Source organism: Aythya marila (assembly GCF_965140915.1).
Source record: "Aythya marila genome assembly, chromosome: 26".
Taxonomy (NCBI): Eukaryota; Metazoa; Chordata; class Aves; order Anseriformes; family Anatidae; genus Aythya; species Aythya marila.
Window position 1 is genome coordinate 1,987,818 of NC_139067.1, and position 20,225 is coordinate 2,008,042.

The 20,225-nt window shown below is 69.2% G+C and overlaps 3 protein-coding genes across 3 annotated transcripts; all 3 read left to right on the forward strand.

The window, feature by feature from the left end:
• Window positions 1-1,386: 1,386 nt before the first annotated feature.
• SORBS3 (sorbin and SH3 domain containing 3) lies at window positions 1,387-8,212 on the forward strand. The gene is made up of 19 exons (XM_082779461.1): window positions 1,387-1,546; window positions 2,873-2,972; window positions 3,093-3,337; window positions 3,414-3,477; window positions 3,557-3,589; window positions 3,691-3,751; window positions 3,860-3,953; window positions 4,057-4,098; window positions 4,227-4,313; window positions 4,799-4,854; window positions 5,484-5,611; window positions 5,717-5,793; window positions 5,869-5,915; window positions 6,038-6,152; window positions 6,242-6,367; window positions 6,990-7,397; window positions 7,483-7,562; window positions 7,634-7,740; window positions 7,819-8,212. Exons 1-19 carry the CDS (start codon window positions 1,508-1,510, stop codon window positions 7,878-7,880), a joined length of 1,971 nt encoding a protein of 656 aa, XP_082635587.1. The 5' UTR covers window positions 1,387-1,507; the 3' UTR covers window positions 7,881-8,212.
• An 835-nt stretch (window positions 8,213-9,047) lies between these two features.
• PDLIM2 (PDZ and LIM domain 2) lies at window positions 9,048-15,241 on the forward strand. Its single transcript, XM_082779722.1, has 10 exons — window positions 9,048-9,126; window positions 10,658-10,764; window positions 11,167-11,318; window positions 11,819-11,888; window positions 11,975-12,102; window positions 12,176-12,233; window positions 13,904-14,037; window positions 14,280-14,425; window positions 14,524-14,629; window positions 14,753-15,241. Exons 2-10 carry the CDS (start codon window positions 10,672-10,674, stop codon window positions 14,928-14,930), a joined length of 1,065 nt encoding a protein of 354 aa, XP_082635848.1. The 5' UTR covers window positions 9,048-9,126; window positions 10,658-10,671; the 3' UTR covers window positions 14,931-15,241.
• Window positions 15,242-16,645: 1,404 nt separating this feature from the next.
• LOC309887672 (uncharacterized protein C8orf58 homolog) lies at window positions 16,646-18,691 on the forward strand (the record flags this gene model as incomplete). The annotated part of the gene is made up of 6 exons (XM_082779580.1): window positions 16,646-16,691; window positions 17,212-17,690; window positions 17,779-17,916; window positions 18,011-18,089; window positions 18,418-18,521; window positions 18,608-18,691. The coding sequence occupies 6 exons, from the start codon at window positions 16,646-16,648 to the stop codon at window positions 18,689-18,691; spliced, it is 930 nt and encodes a 309-aa protein (XP_082635706.1).
• Between the last annotated feature and the right edge of the window lie 1,534 nt (window positions 18,692-20,225).

Here is a 20,225-nt window from a genome sequence, read left to right on the forward strand (position 1 = left end):
CCCTTTGTTAATCCTGGCCCGGGCTGCGCGTTAAATATTTATCTGCCCGCGGAGGCTGGTGCTGGGAGCGGGGCGGGGGGAGGCTGGGACAGAGGCCGGTGGCACGGGGACGCAGCCCGGAGGCTGCCGAGGTGAGCGCGGCACCGACAGCGCACGGAAATGGGTCCGAAAAGGGGGTTTTTGGTGATGGTGAGGGGTCACGGGGGGGGGTTTTCTGCGCTTGGAGGGCTGTGCAGGGGGAGGCTGTGACCTTTGGGGGACCTCTGGGTGGCACTGGGGACGTGGCGGGGTGAGCGGGGCGAGGACGGGATGGGGTCACCAGCACCGCGGGGTGCGCCGCCTGCACCCCTAATTGCAGCCCTATAAATTGCTGCCCCCTAATTGCTACCCCCCTAATTGTTGCCCCCCAAATTGCTCCTCTGCTGCCTCCCCGGGGCCGGACTCCGTTCCCTTTGGGGTTCCACGTCCTCCAGGAGCGAGGAGGGTGCCCTCTCCCATCACCTTTGTCCCTTGGGTGCCCCCACGCCCTGCACCTTCGTCCCCAGCTGCGGCTTCTCGGTGGGGGAGGCCGGCACCGAAGCCTCCCTCCCGCTCAGCCTCCGCTCCTGGCGGGGGGGAGGCCGGGCCTCACGTGAGGAGCACGGGGCAGGGAAGGGCCGGGGCTGCCCGGTTTCGGGGCCGTCAGCAGTTTTGGGGAGCGGCGAAACCGGGAAGTGAGCGTGGTGGCGGGGAGCACCCGGAGGGTTACGAGGTGGGCTCGGGGGGCACGCACCCACCCTGGGGCATCGGGGAGTTGGGGTGTCCAACGGGGGGGTCCCCAAATCCTGCCCCCCCCAAAAAAAAGGGATAGGAGGTCACTGTAGGAAACCAGGCAGCAGTGGGGACGGGGATTGCGTTGTCCGTGCGCCCCGGTTGAGGGGTTGTAGGGCAGCACGGAGCCCCTCTCCGCACCCCAAACCCCAACCGAGCCATTTTCTCCCCGAAACCCCCTTCCAGAAGCCCCCCTCGGGCCAGCAGGGAGGACCCCACGGGGGGTGCCTGCAGCGGGGAGCTGTCGGCGCCGGGCTTGGCCCCGTGTCGTCAGCGGGAAGGCGTGCGCGGGGCGTGGGATGAGTTCAGCCTCTTGGCTCTGCTCCCTGGATCCCGTTCCTGGAAATGTCACTGGAAACTCTGAATGGGCCGGCCCTGCTCCAGAGCGGGGCGCACTGGGGGTGGGGGGGGGGACACAAACGTGCCCCAGTGGGGGGGGGGACCAGGGCACGCGGGCACCCGCCGGAGAGCTCGGGATCATCCGCGGGGCTTGGGGCTGCTGCTGGAGAGAGGGGGGGGCTCGGGGATGCTGCAGGGGGTTTGGGCTTGGGGGGCCTCTCCCCGCCACCCACCCGCTGCGTGCTGAGCTCGCGGAGAAACATCTCGGGCCGCTTGTTCCTCGCCCCTGCCTGCTGCTCCCCGCTCCCCCCGCCGCCCACCGCCTCCGTCCCGCGCCCCGCGGGGCTCCACGGGCCCCATGCGCGGCCCCGCTGCCCGCGGGCCCCCAGCCCGGGAGGTAAGAGGGGGCTCCAAGGGGGTGCAGGGGGGCTGCAGGGGTCGGATGGGGTGCAGGGGGTGTGGGTGCCTGCACCCGGCTTTGCTCGCCTTAGGGTGAATGTTTCTTGGGGTGTTAATCCCGTTAATTACTGGCGGGCTCCGTGCGGAGCTGGCGGTGGTGGGACTGGGGGGCCGGGGGTCCCACGTAGGTGACATGTGGGGTGCCAGGGGTGAAAACGCAGCCGGGAGGGGCTCCTCAGCCAGCTGGCTTTTTGAGGAGGGGTCTGCGAGGTGCTTGGGGCCCTGCCAGGATCCCCCGAGGCGCCCAAGACCCCACGCCGAGGGGTCCCACGGGTGAGGGGCGCAACGCGGCGCCGCCGTGCCCGGTGCGCACGGTGATGCTCGGGGGGCTCCTGGGCAGGGGGCGAGCAGGACACGGGTGCTGACAGCACCCCAAAGGGCTCCCATCGTGCAGGAGCCACCCCAAAGTGGGGGAACAAGGGGGTTAAGGGGACGGGGAGGGGGTCCCATCCCCATCCTGGTGCGCCCCCGCCCCGAGCTGCAGCCCTGGCAGCGCGCTGCGGCGGTGACTCATGAGCTGCGCCTCTGCCGCCGTTCCCACTCCTCCCGCTGCTGCTCTCCTCTCCTCTCCTCTCCTCCTGCTTCTCCTCCTCCCCTCCCTGTTTGCTCGGCAGGGTGGGGAAAAATACTTTTTGGACTTTCTGTTTCGTTGCTCGGCCCCGGGGGGGAGGCTGCGCCCGCTCTCCCCCCCCTCTGCCCCCACATGCCCGGGCGCGCTTCGCCTGGCGGCTGCCGGCACGGCACGGCGAGGACGTGGCTGGCACCAGGATGCCGGGACGATGTGCCACCACTTGGCCACCACTCCAGCCCTCCCCTGGGTGTCTTTTTTTTTCCCTTAAAAGGCTCACGGGGATTTTGGGGGCCCCCAGGCAGAGCCCCCCGGTGGAGCTGGTGGAGCCGGGGGGCACGGGGCCGCCTGTGGGGGGGGGATGTGGGTTTGGGTGGGGGGTTCCCAAAGGTGGTGCCAAGCCTGGGGGGGCTGGATCCGTCTGTGGCCACGTGGAGAACAAGTGGGGGAGCCCCGAGGGGGCTGGGGGGGCACAGACCCACCGTGAGGGGTCCTATAGGGACCCATGGGGAGCCCTATCCTGGCTCTGAGCCCGGAGGCCGTGCCCCTGTGCCCCCCAGCAGGGTTATGGGGACCCCCCCCAGCACGTGGTGATGTGACTGAGTGGGGCTGGGGGCTGCGGGACCCCTGTGCCTGTTGAGGGGGGATTTGGGGAGCCGCTCCTCAACCCCCCCCGTTCGCCCCGTCCTCGTGCAGCAGGTGCCCGTCATCCGCCACCGTGGCTCCAACACGCTGAATTTCGACTTCCACGACCCCTCCCCAGCTGAGCACGCCCGAGCCGCCCCCAGAACCCCAGGTACCTGCCCCCAGCCCCCCTGGACCCCTGCCCTGCACCCTTGGGCTCCAGCAGCTGCCCCCACGCGCTGCTCAGCGACACCCAGGGGCGTCACCACCCTCCCCATCACCTCGTCCCCAGCCAACGACTGGTACCAGACCTGGCCGGCCAAGGAGGCGAAGGCTCCCAGCACCCCAACACCCTCTCAGGACCCCATGCAGGGCCCGGGGGCTGCCGCACCCCCAAATCCCACCCCCAGTTGCCCGCGCCCACCGGGCTGGTCGGCCACATGGACCAAAGACAGCAAGCGGCGCGAGCGGCGCTGGGTGAAGTACGACGGCATCGGGCCGGTGGACGAGACGGGGATGCCCATCGCCTCGCGCTCGGTGAGTCGGGGGCGTGGGGCCGGGCTCTGCCACCCCTTTGGGACCCTTCCTCACCATCCCCACCGTGTCCCTGCAGAGCGTTGACCGTCCCCGGGACTGGTACCGCAGCATGTTCCAGCAGATCCACCGCAAGCTGCCCGGTGAGTCCCGGTGCCACCGGTGCCGCCGGTGCCGTGGTGCGGCACGGTGCCCGCTCAACCTCCTTCTCCTTCCCCACAGAGCCAGACTGGGATGCCCAGCACTGCCCCACAGGTAGGCGCTGCCTGGGGACGGCACCGCAGGGCTGGGGACCCCCAGGACCCCCCCCCAGGAGCCCCAGCTCAATGTGGTGTCTCCATGTCCCCCCCCCTCAGAGCCGCGGAGGAAAGGGCTGCCAAAAACCGAGCGTCCCGGTGTGCCCAACGGGACGGACTGGTGAGTGTGGTGGCACCGGGTGGCATCGCCATGGGGGCACGGGGACGCTGTCCCCAGCAAGGTGCCCGCATGGCACGGGGGGGCTCAGCTCCCCCCGGCTCCCTGCAGGGCCCAGTGGGGTGACCCCGGTGCCGACGCAGAGCCTGGCAGCATTTTTGACTACGAACCGGGGAAATCCTCGGTGCTGGAGCAACCCGGGCAGGTAAAATGGGGGAAATTCCTCCTGAAACAGCACAAAGCCCCTCGGGGGGTGCCCACGGGCACTGCGGGGTGCCCAGAAATAACAGCCCCGTGCCCTTTTACAGCCCCCAGCTGCGGTGCCCCCAGCACGAGCTCAGCCCATCGAGGTAAGCTGCTGAACCCAAAACCCTGGTGGCTGCGGGTGGCTGGGGGGGGACTGGGGGTGGCAGCGGGGGTCCCGCTGGCACAGGGCGGTGCCCAGGTCGCTCCCCACAGCCCCATCCTGCCCACGCAGGTGCTGCTGCAGCAGGAGCTGGAGCAGCTGAGCGAGGAGCTGGACAAGGACATGAGGGCCATGGAGACGCGCCAGCAGCCCCGCAAGGTACCCCACACCCCTGCCACCCCCCTTTGGGGCTGACGGAAGCTGTCTGAGCACCCCGATGTGCACCCATCCGGATGCGTGCGCCCACCCAGAGGTGCACCAAACCCAGACGTGCACCCAATCCAGCTGTGCGCCCAGCCAGACGTGCGCCCACCCGGCTGGGCGTGCGCCCAGCGGACCCCGGCGGCGCACCAAGGGGGGCGCACACCCAGCCCTGATGCGCAACCCAGCAGGATGGGCGCACACAGCTGGAGCCCTGCACATCTGGACGGGCGCACACAGCTGGCCACCAGGACGTGCCCGTGGCCGTGGTGCCGTGGCCGTGGCGCCGTGGAAGCTAGGACCCAGCCCGGCGGCGCCGTCCGGCTGGCTGCCGCTGGCTGTGCGCAGCCGGAGCTGGACTCCCTCGCTTCCCGCGGAGACTCGGCCTCTCGGATGATTAATTTTTCTCTCTCCCACCCCCTTCCCGCTCCTCTCTCCGGCAGAGCTCGGCGGCTGCTCCCACCGCTCGCTCCCCTGCTCCGGCCTCTCCGGCGGCTCGGTGAGTACGGCCGCTCGCTCCCCAAAACCCCCAGCCCCATATCCCACAGCCCCAAATCCCACAGCCCCAAATCCCCCAGCCCCAAATCCCACAGCCCCCAGCCCCTCTCCAGCCATGGGATCACCGCAGGACGGGACCCCACTTGTGGCTGGCTCATTCCCCGCGGAGATTTGGCTACTTTGGGGTGCCCACCCTGACGCCCTGCTCATCCCCACGTCCCCCCCCACCACCACCCCGAGCCCCCCGTGGCTCCGCTGGCTGCGCCCTCCCCACGGCCGGACACGGGTGGGGAGCTCAGAGCCCGGAGCAGCTCCGGGGCTGGGCTGGCTGCCCGCTGGGTGGGACGGGGCTGGGACAAGGCTGACCCTTTCCCCTGTCCGGCCCGCGCGGGGACACCGTGTCCCGGCGCTTGGCTCAACCCCAGGGGAGGTGCCGGGTGCTGGCTTCCCACGCCGCGGGGAGGGGACACCGGTGACAACAGCCCCTGGGGGTCGGGGCGACCACCCACACCTCCAGGACCCCCCCCCCCATGCACCAGGACCCTGGGGTTCAATACCGGGGGGTCTGTCCCCGAGCTGCGCCCCAGGATGGAACATTTTTGGTGGCACGTCACCCGCTGTCACCCGCAGGAGCCCGCTGCTGTCCCCTCACCGGCTGCAGAGCCCCCCCGGTGCCCCCCACCCGCCCGCCAGCCCCAGCATGGAGAGGGGGGGGCTGGGGCTGGCCGGGGAGCGGAGCCGTGCGGCCCCCAGCAGAGGTGAGACCCCCCCCATAATTTAAGCCCAGATTTGGGGCACCCTGCCTCCTGGTGACCCCCCCACGCGGTGACACCCCCCCCAAAGTGACACCCCCCTCCTTGCAGATCTCAGGCCCGGCACCCTCCCCAGCCTGTCGGATTTTGGGGACCCCGCAGAGGCTGTCAAGAGGGAGGAGAAGAAGGTGAGGCCCCTTCCTGGGATGGGGGGGTCAGGGATGGCCAGGGAGGGGCCCCCCCTTAACCCACTCTCCCCCCAGATGAAAGCTGCCCGCCTCAAATTCGACTTCCGAGCCGAGTCCCCCAAGTAAGTGACGATGTCCCCGTGTCCCCAAGGGTCCTCGGGGGGGGGACACCAGATCTAAGGGGGGGGACACACGCCGGTGTCCCCCCCCCGGGGCTGGCGTCCCTGAGGGCTGCTGCTGGCAGGGAGCTGACGCTGCAGAAGGGGGACATCGTCTACATCCACAAGGAGGTGGACAGGAACTGGCTGGAGGGCGAGCACCACGGCCGCGTGGGCATCTTCCCCTCCAACTACGTGGAGGTGAGCCTGGGGGTGCCGGGGGGTTTTGGGGGGGATTTTGGGGAGCCTGGAGATGATTGCGCCCCCCCCCCCGTGTCCCCATCCCACAGGTGCTGCCCCCCACCGAGGTGCCCAAGCCCATCAAGGCGCCCAGCATCCAGGTGCTGGAGTACGGCGAGGCCCTGGCGCTCTACAACTTCCGCGGGGAGCTGCCCGTCGAGCTCTCCTTTCGTAAGGTATTGATGTGCCGAGCTGTGCCGGGCTGTGCCGAGCTGTACCAAGCTGTGCTGAGTTGTGCCAGGCTGTGCCAAGCTATGCTGAGCCATGCTGAGCCATGCCGAGCTGTGCCAAACTATGCCGAGCCATGCTGAGCTGTGCTGAGCAGTGCTGAGCCATGCTGAGTCGTGCTGAGCTGTGCCGAGCTATGCCAAGCCGTGCCGAGCTTTGCCTAGCCGTGCCAGGCTATGCCAAGCCAAGCTGAGCTGTGCTGAGCCATGCCGAGCCATTCTGAGCCATGCTGAGCCGTGCTGAGCTGTGCCAAACTCTGCCGAGCTGTGCTGAGCTATGCTGAGCCATGCTGAGTCGTGCTGAGCTATGTTGAGTGGTGCCGAGCTGTGCCAAACTGCGCTGAGCTGTGCCAAGCTGCACCGAGCTGTGCCGAGCTATGCTGAACCATGCTGAGCTGTGCCGAGCCGTGCCAAAATATGCCGAGCTGTGCTGAGCTGAGCTGAGCCGTGCTGAGCTGAGCTGTGCCGAGCCATGCTGAGCCATGCTGAGCCATGCTGAGCTATGCCAAGCCGTGCCAAACCGTGCCGAGCCATACCAAGCCGTGCTAACCCACGTTCCCCCCCCCAACAGGGCGAGCGGGTCTGCCTGGTGCGCAGGGTGGACGAGCACTGGTACGAGGGGCGCATCTCGGGCACCAGCCGCCAGGGCATCTTCCCCGCCAGCTACGTGCAGGTGCTGAAGGAGCCGAGGGTCAAAGCCTCGCCCGACGACTTCCCACCCTCGCCCACCCCCGCCAGCCCCCGGCTCCCCGCCGTGGCCCCCTCCCCGCAGCACTCCCCCGGCCCCCGTGGCCCCCAGCTCCCCGCCGGCTCCCCCGGGACCCCTCGGCGGGTGCCGGAGCGGGGTCCCGGTGACCCCGGTGGGTGCCCGTCCTCCCCTCACCCCCTCGGGTTCGCCTTTCCCCCCTCCCCAAAGCTGCCCCGTGCTGGAGCCCCGGCCCCCAGCCCCTCACCAGCCCTCGCCTGGCCCCCCGAGCAGGTGAGTTGCCCCCATCCCCATCCCGTAACCCTATTAGGGCCGCGGGTGCTGCCCCATAACACCTCTCCGTTTCTCCCCCCCGCAGCGCCCAGCCGTGGGGGCACCCGCCAGCACCCCCCCTACCCCTTCCCCATCCTACAACGGCTCCGAAATCCAATGGACCCCGTAAGTAGGGCCGGGAAGGTCCCGGTGTCCCCGTGTAGGGCCAGCAGCCCCCTCACCACGGCACCCCACAGGTACCGGGCTCTCTACCAGTACCGACCCCAAAACGCCGACGAGCTGGAGCTGCAGGAAGGGGACCGCGTGGACGTGATGCAGCAGTGCGACGACGGCTGGTTCGTGGGTGCGTGGCCGACGGGGACGGGATGGGGACACCACGGGGGGGTCACCGCCGGCCTCACCGCCTCGCCTTTCTCCCCAGGGGTGTCCCGGAGGACGCAGAAATTCGGCACTTTCCCCGGCAATTACGTGGCGCCCGTGTGAGCGGAGGAGCCACGACCCCACAACCCCCCCCCCTGCGGCCACCCACGGGGGCACGAAGCCCCCCCAGCTCCTGCCGCCCCTATGGGGTGCCTCTAACAGGGACCAATCCTCCACCCGGTGCCTTAACCCGACCCTTTTTTCGCTCTGCCCGGTGCCTTATCCCCCACAACCCGGTGGCCGTGCCTCTCCTTCCCTCTCCGGGTGGTGCCGGGGGGGGGTCCCCGGGGGTTCCCCGGCCCGGCCGTGACGGCTGCGACCCGAGACGCCGGCCCCGGGGCCGTGCCACGCGTGCCTTTGCTTCTTGTCCAGCATTAAAACTCAGCTCAGCCCCACCTGAGGCCCTGCCTGGTGATGTGGGGACGGGGACGGAGCCGGTGGGGAGGTGCCCATATGGGATTTGTGGGGGTAGACACCCTGGGGGCTGCGTGGCGGGGACGGCGAGTGGCCCTATGGGGTCAGGGGCGATGCTGCGTGGGGTTGCAGTGGGGTGTGTGGGGCTGCGGTGGTGCTGGGGGGGGGGTTAAATGGTGTTTGTGGGACTTGCAGCGGTGCAGGGGGCGCGCCGTGGTGCTTGTGGGGCTGCAGGGGTGCTTGTGGGGTTTTTAGTGGTGCTTTTGGGACTTGAAGCAGTGCTCACGAGGCCTTGCAATGGTGCATGGGGGGGTTGCAGTGGTGCAGGGGGGGTTGCAGTGATGCATGGGGGTGCATAAAGATGCATGAGGGGGTTGCAGGGGTGCATGGGGGGGTTGTAAAGGTGCATGGGGGGGGTTGCAGTGGTGCATGGGGGGCTGTAAAGGTGCATGGGGGGCCTGTAAAGGTGCATGGGGGGGCTGTAAAGGTGCACGGGGGGGTCGCAGTGGTGCAATGGGGCTGTAGGGCGGGGGCTGCATTTATTCTCAGGGCACATCCCCGATGCTGCGGAGGGGGGGGGGGTGACAGCCCCACGGGGCAGCGACTTGTGGGGTCGCAGTGCCTCCCCCACCCCCCCCCCCCAAAAAAAAAAAAAAAAAAAAAAAGGGGAAAAAAGGGGGCAGGGTCCTCGGGCACCCCCCTCTCCACCGCCCCCCCACACCGTGCGCCCCGTCGGGGCTGCCGTGCCCCACAGACGGCGCTGCGGAGCCGCCCCCTCCCGGCCCGGCCCGGCCCCGCCGGGCTCCGCCGGCCCCTTCCGAGGGGGCGGCGCCGCCACCGGGGCCCCGCTCGGTTCCTCAGCCCCACGGGGCCCCCCCGGGCTCGGCCACCGCCGGTGAGTGCGCCCGGAACGGGGGGCGCACGGGGGGGGAGCGCACGGAGAGGCTGGGGACGGCGTGGAGAGGGGCAGAGGGGTCGGGGGCTGAGGGGTCGGGGGGCTGAGGGGTCGGGGGTAGTGGGGTCGGGGGGTTGAGGGGTCGGGGGTTGTGGGGGCGGGGGGCGCAGGGCGCGGGGGGGTGCGGGGAGCCGGTGCCGGGGTGCTGCGGGGCAGCCGTCGGGGTCCCGTTGGCACCGGCCCCGTCGGGGGGTGCTGGTGCCGGGGGGACCCCGGGGGTTTTGGCGTCGCCCCCCCAAGTGGGCTGCGGGCAGGGGGTCCCGCAGGTGTGTCCCGTTGCCCCCCATGTCCCTCTTTTATCTCCTGTCACCCCCTGGCGTCTCCTGTCACCCGCTGTCCCCCCCCCCGGGTGGCACCGCCAGGCGCTGCGGCTACAAAGGCAGCGCTGTGCCAGCGGGGTGCGGGGGGTGGGAGGGGGTAACGGGATCGGATTTGGGGTGAAGGGGATGGATTTGGGATGAAGGGGATGGATTTGGGGTGAAAAGGACGGATTTGGGGTGGAGGGGACGGAGGGGGGCTCGGGGGCTGCGCGCGGACGGGTGATGGGCACGGCCTCGGGGATGCTGCCCCCCAGGCTGGGCTTGGGGAGGGGGGTTTGGGGTTTCCTCCCGCCGCCGCTGCTAAAGCCCAGCCCAGGAAATTCTTCCGGGCAGCCTCTCAAGCCCCTCTTTGTGAGCCTGGGATTTTTAAAATGCCTTCCCCGGCGGTTGCGGACGCGGTGCCCGGCTCCCGGGGCTGCTTTGGGACGAGGGGACGACGGGGACGGGGCAGGGAACGGGGCTGCCAGACCCAACCTTTAGGGCAGGGGCCGCCCCATCCCACTGAAGCCACCAAACCTGAGGGTTTCCATGCTCCCTGCGCACCCCTCAGCATCCTCCAGCACCCGTTGGGCTGCAGGGGGCCGGGTTCGGGTCCCCCGGGGTTTGGGTTCGTGCCTCCTTCCCCAGCTGGCCGTAATTTCCCCTCCAAACCCTGTTGGCTTGGCCCTGCTGCATCAGCCCCAGTGCCAAGATCCCGATTTTCTGCCTCGCACGAGGCCCCCGGGGTGACCTTTACCAGGGATTGGGGTGCTGGGACGCGGGGTAAAGGCTTTAAACCAAGAGCAGGGAGATTGGGGTTGGAGATTGGGAATGGGTCCCTTCCAACCCAACCCATCCCATGGGTTTTAAGCCCCGTGATTCCTCCCCAAACTGATCCCCTGACCCCACAGCTCCACGAGCACACAGCTTGGGGTCCCCCTCATCCCCACGGGGCCGCGGTGGGGAGGAAGCCACCGGCTTCATCCGGGGCTGGGGGGGCGGTGAGAGGAAGCGACGGCGCGAAGGCGCGGGTCCCCTCCCCGGAAGGAAGGCGCTTTTGGGGCCCAGCACCCCGCTACCGGGACCCCTGCGGCGTGGGGCCGGGGGTTCCCCTCTCCCCTATCCCTTTGGCACCCCAAATTTCCCCACGCCGCCGTCCCCTCTCCGCGCAGAGCCGCCTGCTGCCATGCCGCTGAGCGTGACCTTGGCCGGCCCGGCCCCGTGGGGCTTCCGCATCACGGGGGGAAGAGATTTTGGGAAACCCATCACCGTCTCCAAGGTAGGAGCTCCCCTCCGGGCCGGGGTGCTGGGCGGGTGCTGAGCGGGGCTGCCCGACTGGAGCAGGATCCTGTTTGCCCTCCTCGAGGGTTTGCGCTCTGTGGGAACGGCCGCCGGCCCCACACGGGTTGGGTTGGTGCCGGGGGGGGGCCCGTCTGTCCTCGTCCTTTGTACCCCACAGTGGGGCTGGTGCTGTTTTGGGAGGGCTAGGGGTGAAGGGAGGCTGTGGGTAAAAGGGATTTGGGGCCGGATTTGGGTGGATTTGGGGTGGATTTGGGGACGGGGCCGGCCCTGGAGTGCGCACCTTGGCCGCGGAGGCGCACGAGGGGCGTGGAGCCGCTGCCCGGCTGCTCGGTGGCTCTGATCCCGGTGGCTTTGTCCCCGTGTCCCCTTCTCCTCGGAGGTGATGGAGCAGGGGAAGGCGGCCGCCGGCGACCTCCGCCCGGGGGATATCATCGTCTCCATCAACGGGGAGAGCGCGGCTGAGATGCTCAACGTGGAGGCGCAGAACAAGATCAAGCAGAGCCCCGGGGAGCTCCGGCTGCAGGTGGAGAGGTGGGCGAGGGGACGGGGAGGGGACGGGTCCCCAAGGCACGGCACAGCAGCGTCCCCACCCCATGCCTCGGTGTCCCCTTGGGGGGGTTTTGGGGTTGTTTTTCCCCTCTGGCATCCCCCGGGGCTGCGCCATCCCTGCGGGGAGCCCGTTGCAGCTCTCTAATTAAATCGTCAGGCGCTAACGAAGCCGGGCAGCCCTGGCAGCCGTTACCTGGCCGACCGGTGCTGCCTCTCCCCGGGGAGATGGGGGGGGGATTTGGGAGGGGTACGGGCACATTTGGGGGCTCCCCATCCCCGTGCCCCCCTTCTCTCGCCCCTCTCCAGCAGGGTGGGGAAGCGCCGAGGGCTTTGGCCACCACCCAAACGCCACAACCCCGGCGGCATTCCTCTCATACCGCTCCCCCCGGGGCGCTCGCCAGCCCCTGAGTGACTCTTTCAGGGCGTGGGGGGGGGGTCCTTGGGAAGGTGCAGGACCCCTCCCCACTCTGCCCCCTCCCCAGGCTCCCGCCGCCCTCTCCCAGCCACACCAACGGGGACAGCTCTCCGGACAGGCTGGCTGTGCGCTTCCAGGTGAGACCCAAGGAGTCCCCAAATATTGTGTCCCCCCCCCCCCGGGGGCTGTTTCCAGCTGCCAGCATCTCCCCTTCCCTCCCCAGGACACCGTGAGGATGCGGGAGGAAGGCTCCTGGAGACCCCCACCCTTCGCCCCCCAGCCCTCCAGCCCCATCTCCCCCATCCCAAGGCTCGCTGATGGCCGGGGCGAGCTGGGGCTCGGTGGCCACGGGTAAGGCTGGGGGTCACGGGCGGGATCTGGCCAGGATCGGCCCCCCCCTGATGGCCCCGTGCTGTCCCCACAGCTCCCAGTCCCTGCCCAGTGCACCTGAGGAGCTGCCACCACGGCCCAGCCTGCCCCAGGTGAGCGGGGAGCTGGGGAGGCTTCGGGGGGCAGGGGAAAGGTGCTTGGGAGGTTGCTTGGGGTGAATCTGGGTGCTGGCAGGCTTTGCAGCCCCAAATCTTAGCTCTTTGCAGCCCCAAATCTTGGCCCTCTGCAGCCCCACACCATCATCCCTTGCAGCCCCTCACCACGCCCCTTTGCAGCCCCAAATCTTAGCTCTTCCCAACCCCAAATCTTAGCTCTTTGCACCCCCAAATCTCACCTCTTTGCAGCCCCAAACCGTTGCCCTCTGCATCCCCACCCCGTGCCCCTTTCCAGCTCCAAACCATCGCTCCTGGCAGCCCCAAATCTTAGCCCTTTATATCCCTAAACCGTTGCCATCTTACAGCCCCACCCCCTGCCCCTTCACCTCCCCAAATCTTTGCCCTTTGCAGCCCCACCCATGCCCATTTACACCCCAAATCTGCCCTTTGCATCCCACCCCGTGCCCATTTACACCCCAAATCTTTGCCCTCTGCACCCGCCGTGCCCCCACACAGCCCCGTGCCCACCTTATTGCCCAGCCCCTCTCTCCCCCAGGGCCCCGCCGCCGGTGCCGCCGGCACCCCCAGCCCCTTGGGCACCGGCGCGCCGCCCTGGGATGTTTTCCTCGCTCCTACCCGGCATTTTTGGCAGCAGCACCGAGGCTGGGGAGGCCAAACCAGTTTGGGGAGGGCTTGTGGGGGGGGTGCCGGGGCGTTGGTTGGCAGGGGAGGGACCCGGTGCGCCCCCGGCTGCGTGCCGGGTGCCGCCTGGGTGCCTGGGGTGGGGGCTGTGGGTGTCTCTCCCCCGCCTCCCCGACCGGTCTTAGGGTGCCCACGGCCCCCCAGCCCTCCTCCCCGATGTGGTTTCGGGAGGTTTTGCCTCCCCGCCTTCCCTTCCCCTCTGTCCCGGGGATGTTTTCCAAGCCCAAATCGGGAAGCGCGGTGGCCCCGAGCGCCGCCCGTTCCAGCTGCCTTTGGCCGCGGCCCCGGCCGCCCCTTGGCTCCCGCAGCCCTCCCGCTCCCTCCTTCCCCCCCCCTTGCTCTTTATTTGCTTTGGAGGGACCCCGCTGGGTCCCTCCCTGCCCCAAAACCACCCCGAGGTGGCTGGGGCAGAGCATCCCGCAGCTGGGGTGCCCCTGGAAGCGCCGGGACCCCAAAGCTGCGGCGAGGGGCGAAGCCTCCCTCGAATCCTGCCTCGCCTCGCACCCTTGGCGCTGGGTTCCTCGGCTGAGGCCAAGGCGCCCAGCTCCACCCGGGCCTAATTTTAGCTCCTTCTTCACCCTCCCGTGGCCCTGAGGAGCCTCGGTGTCGCCTCTCTCCATCCCCACGGGGTCCGGGCAGGGGGCAGCGAGCGGGGCCGTGCGGGGTTTTCCTCGTCCCCGTCCCCGCGGGTTCCTGCTGGGGGTTTTGCAGCTGCTGCGTGGCGGCTGCTCCCGGGAACGTCGGGAACATCGGCTTCCACTTATCGGGGCTGTGCCTTTCCTGCCTCGCCGCTAAGCAGGAGCAGATGCCGGGGAGGGGAACGGGCACAGGCATAGGGTTACGGCATGGGGAGCAGCCCCGCACCCAGCCATGTGGCCGGGGGGGGCGCACGGGCTGGAGCAGGGCTCCTGCAGCACCCCCCGTGCCCCCTCGGTGCTCTCACAACCCCTCTCTCCCCGTGCCAGGAGCCAAGAAGCCACCACAACAGCTCCCCGGGGCCTCTCCTGCCTCCTTCCCCCCGGCCACCGTCGCCACCGCACCCCTGGGAGACGGGCAGGGAGCAGCGCCCGCCTTCGCCCTCCCCTGGCCCCCGCAGCAGGTACAGAGCAGGGGGGGTTTTTTGGGGCCAGGATGGAGGCAGGAAAGCCCCCAGCCCACCCGGAGCGGGTTCAAACCTCTCCGAGGGAGCCCTGCAAAGAGTTAACGCACCTGCGAGGCAGGTCGGGGTGTGGGAGGATTTTTGGGCAGGCTGGGGCAGGCGCGGGCAGCGGGTGCAGCGCGGCCGATTCGGGTGCCCGGAGCGCCCCCCAGGTCCCTTCCCCACGGTGTTGTTCCCCCCAGCCCGGGCCCCGAACCGGCCATGAGGCGCTTGGAGGAGGACTCGGAGGTGTACAAGATGCTGCAGGAGAACCGGGAGCTGCGGGCGGCCCCGCGGCAATCCAGCACCTTCCGCCTGCTGCAGGAGGCTCTGGAGGATGAGGGCGGAGGTGAGGGGCGCGGGGAGAAAACGGGGAGCTTGGGAGGTGTGGGGGGAGCTGGAAAAAGGGGTTGGCAGCAGCACCCTGATGGTTTCGTGTCCCCGCAGCCGGCCCTGCAGCCCCCTTCCCCAGCCGGCTCTCGCCCAGCGCCCGCAAGCCGGTGGCCGGCGTCCAGAAGCTGCACACGTGCGAGAAGTGCGGCAGCAGCATCGCGTGAGTTGGGGGGCACTAAGAGGGGGTTGGAAGGAGGCAGGGACGGACAGACGGATGGAACAAGCTCGGGGAGGGGACATGGGGTGACCCCAAGCCACCGCCTGCCCCCCACCTTTCCCCCAGGACGCAAGCGGTGAGGATCCAGGAAGGTCGCTACCGGCACCCGGCCTGCTACGCCTGCTCCGACTGCGGCCTCAACCTGAAGATGCGGGGACACTTCTGGGTGGGCGACGAGCTGTACTGCGAGAAGCACGCCCGCCTGCGCTACCAGGGAGCCCCCGCTGCCCCCACCCCATCCTGAGCCCCCCCACCCGCCACCCGCGTCCCCTGCATCCGCGGGGAGCAGAGGGCACCCGCGGCACCCCGGTGGCCCCGCTGCTTTGGTGGGGAGGGGGCGCCTGGGGGGGGCATGGCCAGGTTGGGTGTGCGATGAGCGGGGTCGGGTCTCAGCCTGGCTGGGCCGTGGGGTCCCTCGCTGGCACCGCTGGCACCCACGGGGACGTGGGGGACACGGGGGACACGGGGACGCTTGAGCACGCAGGCACCGGAGAGGGGGCTGGCACCGCTTCGCACCCTGCCTTCGAAGGGCTGCTCCGAGGAATTAAAGCAGATCTCTATATAAATATAATATATACCTGCTCCACGCCCCTGTCCGGTCTGTGTGGGGCAGTGGGGGGGACACACGCCTCTCTCCAGGCCCCCCCCGGGGGTTTATCGGCGTTTTATTGCTGTTATCAGAGGCCTTTGTCCCGCCGAGGATCCCGGAGCTCTTATCTCTGCCCCGCGTGCCTGTTTGCACGGAGGGGGCTTTGCTCTCCCCGCCCCGTACCAAAACCCCAAAGCGCTCCCATAGCTGGGATGCGGCACGGGCAGGGGGCGGCCAAACCCCCCCAACACCCCTCCTGGCCGCCCCCGCCCCGCCCCGGGGCCGTGCCGCCCCACAGCCCGGCCCCATAAAGAGGCCGAGGAGCGGTGGGGCTGGCCCCTCTGCCCTCCCCCCGTGCGCCCTACCCCGTGCGCCCACCCCCGGTGCGCCCACCCCCGGTGCGCCCTCCCCCGGTGCCGGGGATGCTTCGGCGCCGCGGAGCTTTCAGCGTGGAGCCGCTCCGGGGGCGCGGTGAGCTTCTGGGGGGGGGTCCTCGATGTGCCGAGGTCCTGCCGGAGGGGGCCCTCGCTGAGTTATCAGCGCTGGGGAGGGACCCTGAGGGTTCCCAGCAGCTCCAAATTACGGTGTCTGTGCTGGGTGGGTGTTCTAGGGGATCCGACAGCACTAATTTGTGCTGGGTGGGTGTCCTGGGGGCCCCCGGCAGCCCTAATTTAGGGTGTCTGTGCAGGCGGGGGGGGGCCCCAGGGTGTTGGCTGAGCTGGGAGTTTGCCTTCAAGCCCGCAGTGCTGGGGTCAAGGTCAACGCCTCCCCCACGCTGGGCGAGGTCTCGCACCCCCAGCCCATCTCTGCATCCCAAAGGACCCCTCCCACAGAGCCGGTGGCGGGGGCACGATCCCTTTTTAAAGCTTCCCGGCGGGGGGGGCTGCTCAGGGGCTGGGCAGGTGCCCACGCAGCGCGCCGGGAGCCCGTGGAAGTCGGGCGCGTGGGAGCGGCATTGCTGGGATGCGCGTGGGCCTCGGGGGCTGCTGAAAGGCAGGATTGTCCCCAAGGCCACCGCCGTGTCCCCAGCGCCCTGCCGAGCCCCGAGGGACCCGCGGTGAGTGGACGTGGGGCTGGAGAGAGCCCCGGGACCGGGCGGAGAGGGCAGGGAGGTGGCGAGGTTCCCCCGGCACCCGGCTGTCTGCCTGCAGCCTTGAAGTGCCCAAATCAGCCTCTCGCCTCCCCGTCTGGGATGGGGAGGGAGCCCTAACCACCGGCCCAGCCAGTATCACCCAGCCCAGATCCCAAAAGGGAACCAGTTGGGAACCAGTCCGGTAATGAGGTGCCTCTGGATACAGGGCTCCTGCTCCGGCTGGGGCGGGTATAAAAGGCAGCGCCGGGGACGCGCGCCCGGCACTCGGCTCTCGGCGATGTGGGGTGGCTCCCGCGCCGTCTGGAAGAGGAGGTGCAGCTGCTGTGAGTGCGTGGGGGGGCTGGCTGGGGGGGTGGGCAGCTCCACACCCCAATTTGGGTGCATGGAGAGGGGGGGGGAAAGAGCAGAGGCTTCGCTCCCCACCTCCCCGAGCCCTGCGCCGTGTCCCGGTGGGAAGGGAGGCGAGGGCCGAGGCTGCCGTCGTGTCCTGGGGTGCAGGGTGGTGGCTGCAGGATGCGGCCCAGCTGGGGCTGAGCATGTAGGGCGAGGAGCTGGAGGTGCCTGGAGCCGTCCTGCAGCGGGGGAAGCCAGCCCTGCAGTCCAGCAGGGTGCTGAAGTTGGCTGAACCCCCCCCCGGTGCCACCCAGGGGCTCCCTCCGGAGAGGGGTCCCCAGGTGGCGACGTCTCCAGCAGCCTCAGGGCAGGGCACGGGGCCGGTGGCCAGGATGGGAGCGGTGCTAGCCCACACCCAGCTGCGTGCACCCCTTCTGTGGGGTCAGCTGGCGCCGTGCCCTGCGTGTGGTGCCCCCCGGGGACCCCCATCCGACGCCCTCGCCCCCGCAGATGGTCCCTGGGAGACGGCGGAGAGCTGCGTGGTGCGCACGTCCGCCAGCGTCTACCGTCGGCTGCACGAGAGCCCCCGGAGCCCCCCAGCAGGGATGAGCGGCGAGGAATCGGGCTCTTGGGACCCCCCCCAGCCCCTGCCAGCCCCGGGCAGCCCCCAGGCGAGCGGGCGGCTCCTCAAATCGGAGTCAGAGGACTCCGGGGTGGAGATGGCGAGCAACGAGAACTCGCCCTCCACCCCGCTGGGCTCCGAGAGCAGCTTCTCCCTCGACGGCTTCCAGCAGCCAGCCCACGGGGACCCTCCGAAGAGCCCCCCAGGAGGGGAGCATGGTGCTGAGCCCCCCCGGCCCTTCCGCAGCCGCTCGGCCAGCAGGAAGCTGGGGCAGCAGCGCAGCAGGAGGCAGCGGCAGCTCAGCCGGCGCAGCACCAGCGCCGGAGACCCCCGGGAGCTCAGCGCCGAGGAGCCCGAAGCAGCCGGGGTGCGTGCCGGGGAGCAACGGAGGGGGGGGAAAAACAAGGGGGTGCCTCGGCCCCCACGCATCCCTGGAGCTTTTTTCTCACCCCCAGGTGGACGCAGCGGTGCCGGGGCAGGGGCTGCGGTACCTGGAGCACATCTGCCAGATGCTGGAGCGCGTGGCGAGGCTGCAGCAGGACAACCGGCTGCTCCGGCAGCAAGCGGCGGGCGCCCGGCGCGCCGGCAGCGTGGTGAGGGTTGGGGCTGAAGGATGGGGGCTTGTGGGGTTTGTGGGGTGTGAGGACGGGGTCCCTGCTCATGCTCTCTGCCTCTCCTCGCACACAGCCCCACAGGGAGCAGGATCCGGCCCCGTGGAGGGGTGAGAGGTTCCGGGCACGCTCGTGCTCCGACAGCCATGCGCCAGGTGAGGGGGGCAGGTGTGGGGGTGACACCGGGTTCTGTCCCCATTTTGGGGGCTCTGTCCCTGACCCTCTCTCTGTCCCCAATGTGTGGGTTCTGTCCCTGACCCCATTTCTGTCCCTGTTTTCAGTTCTGTCCCTGACACCGTCTCTGTTGGGGACAACCCATGTTGGGGACCCCATCAATGTCCCCAGTGTGTGGGTTCTGTCCCCGATATACGGATTCTGTCCCCACTGGGGGCTCTGCCCCTGACCCCATCAATGTCCCCAACATGTGGGTTCTGTCCCCAATACACGGGCTCTGTCCCCAACCCCACCTCCATCCCCCCGCAGCCCCCGACCCCGCGCCGTGCCGCAGGAGATGGGTGCACTCCGCCAGCTCCCCCAGCCTGCTGGAGCCCTCCGAGAGCGGGTCGGGCACCCCCTCCCCAGACAAGGTAAGGGCTTTGGGAGCGGATTTGGGGTCCCCTGAGCCCCCCCCCAATCCATCCACCCCCCCAGTGACCTCCAAATCCCCCCACAGGACGGGCGCTCGCACTGGGGGCGCGTCAAGGTGCTGCTCACCCGCCTGGCCCGGCGCTCCCTGCGGGGTGGCCGCTGCCGGTAGGGTCGGGGACGACCCCCCCCCACACACACCCCCCACTCGACCCCTGGATGACGTCACGCCCCGCCGGATGACGTCATGCCCCACTGGATGACGTCACACCCTGCCAGATGACTTCACACCCCTCCAAATCACGTCACGCCGCACCGGGGCTGGTCCCCGTCCAGGCGCACCCCCCCCCTCCCCTTCTCCCTATTTTTTTTTCCTAATAAAAAGCTTTTTCCACGATTTCTCCGCTGTGTTGTCGCTTGATGACGTCACACCTCCCCCTTTCCCCCCCCCTCCCCTCCCATGACGTCACGCCGGAGCTCTCGCCCCCTGGCGTCACATCCGGCGGTGCGCTCCGGCGGGCGGCTCGGGCTGCGCCGTTTCCGCCCCATTTGTCTGTGCCCCCCCCCGCCCCAAAATCCACTCACACCCCCCTCCCATCCCCTGACTCCACTCCCTTTACCCCCCCCACCCCAAAAATGGCCCAGTTAAAGTGGCAGCCACCCCCCAGGGGGCCCCATCCCAGGTGTGCAGCGGTGATTTTTGGAGAGGTTTTGGGGACCCCCCAAAATTTTGGCTGACCCCCCCCCCTCCTATAGGGCCCCCCCACTCATCCTCCTTGCTGGGGCCACCGCTGACCCCCCCGGTGCCTGCCGAGCTGCTGCAGGGCGCACGGCACCTGCAGGTGGGTGCGTGGATTTTTGGAGAGGTGGGGGGGACCCTCCCCAAAAATGAGCTTCCCCCTCCCCAAAATGAGCCCCCCACCGGGCACGAGGGTCTCCTCAGGTGGGCGAGAAGCAGCGGGGTCTTCATCGGGGTCGCCAGCAGCCTGCACGAGTGCTTCGGGGTGGTGGATGAAGAGGTCTACAGCCCCGGGCGGGCGGTGCCATGGAAGGCGCTCAAGGTGCAGACGCTCTCCAAGCAGGTACCCGCGGTGAGACCCCCCCGGGGGCTGCTCCATCACCCCCCTGCTTGTCCCCGACCCCGTGTCCCACCTTGTCCTGGTGATGCTCCAGGTGTCACGGGTGTTTTGGGCACCTCAGGTTGTCCTGGTGATGCTCTGGGTGTCCCCGAGCATCACAGATTGCCCTGGTGCCCCTACCTCCTCTCAAATCCCCCCCCCGACAAGGGGCTGCTGCAGACCTTTAGGTTTTCCAGGGACAGAACCTCTCCGCCACCTCTTCCTATTCCTGTTTTTTCCCCCCCAGCAGTGAACTTCTTCCCGTTGCCCCCTCCATTCCCCTGAGCCACCTGGGGAGGCAGCCGGGGCGAGGAGCAAAGGGCGCAGGAGCGACTGCCTTCAGTGCCAAGGTGAGGTCGCTGTGGGATGGTACCCCAAAAAAAAAAAACACAGAGATGCTGCGGGGCTCGGTGCCCAGCTCGGCCCTCGAGGTGGTGACGGCCCCGATGTCCCCGGGGTGTCTGCTGTGCCCCCAGGTGCTGCTGCTGTCCTCCCCAGGCTTGCAAAAAATCTGGGGGTTCTGCAAAAAATCTGGGGATGGGGGCTTTGGGGAGGAAGGGGGGAGGTCACAATGCAGCCCAGGCTCAG

Excerpts from the sequence above, each read along its gene's own strand:
- SORBS3 (XM_082779461.1), top strand. The coding sequence starts at position 1,508 with ATGCGCGGCCCCGCTGCCCGCGGGCCCCCAGCCCGGGAG. Across the intron at positions 4,855-5,483 it reads CCGGCCTCTCCGGCGGCTCG|GAGCCCGCTGCTGTCCCCTC; the intron begins GTGAGTACGGCC and ends TGTCACCCGCAG. Across the intron at positions 6,153-6,241 it reads TCCCCTCCAACTACGTGGAG|GTGCTGCCCCCCACCGAGGT; the intron begins GTGAGCCTGGGG and ends CCCATCCCACAG.
- PDLIM2 (XM_082779722.1), top strand. The coding sequence starts at position 10,672 with ATGCCGCTGAGCGTGACCTTGGCCGGCCCGGCCCCGTGGGGCTTCCGC. Across the intron at positions 14,426-14,523 it reads TCTGGAGGATGAGGGCGGAG|CCGGCCCTGCAGCCCCCTTC; the intron begins GTGAGGGGCGCG and ends GTGTCCCCGCAG. Across the intron at positions 14,630-14,752 it reads AAGTGCGGCAGCAGCATCGC|GACGCAAGCGGTGAGGATCC; the intron begins GTGAGTTGGGGG and ends CCTTTCCCCCAG.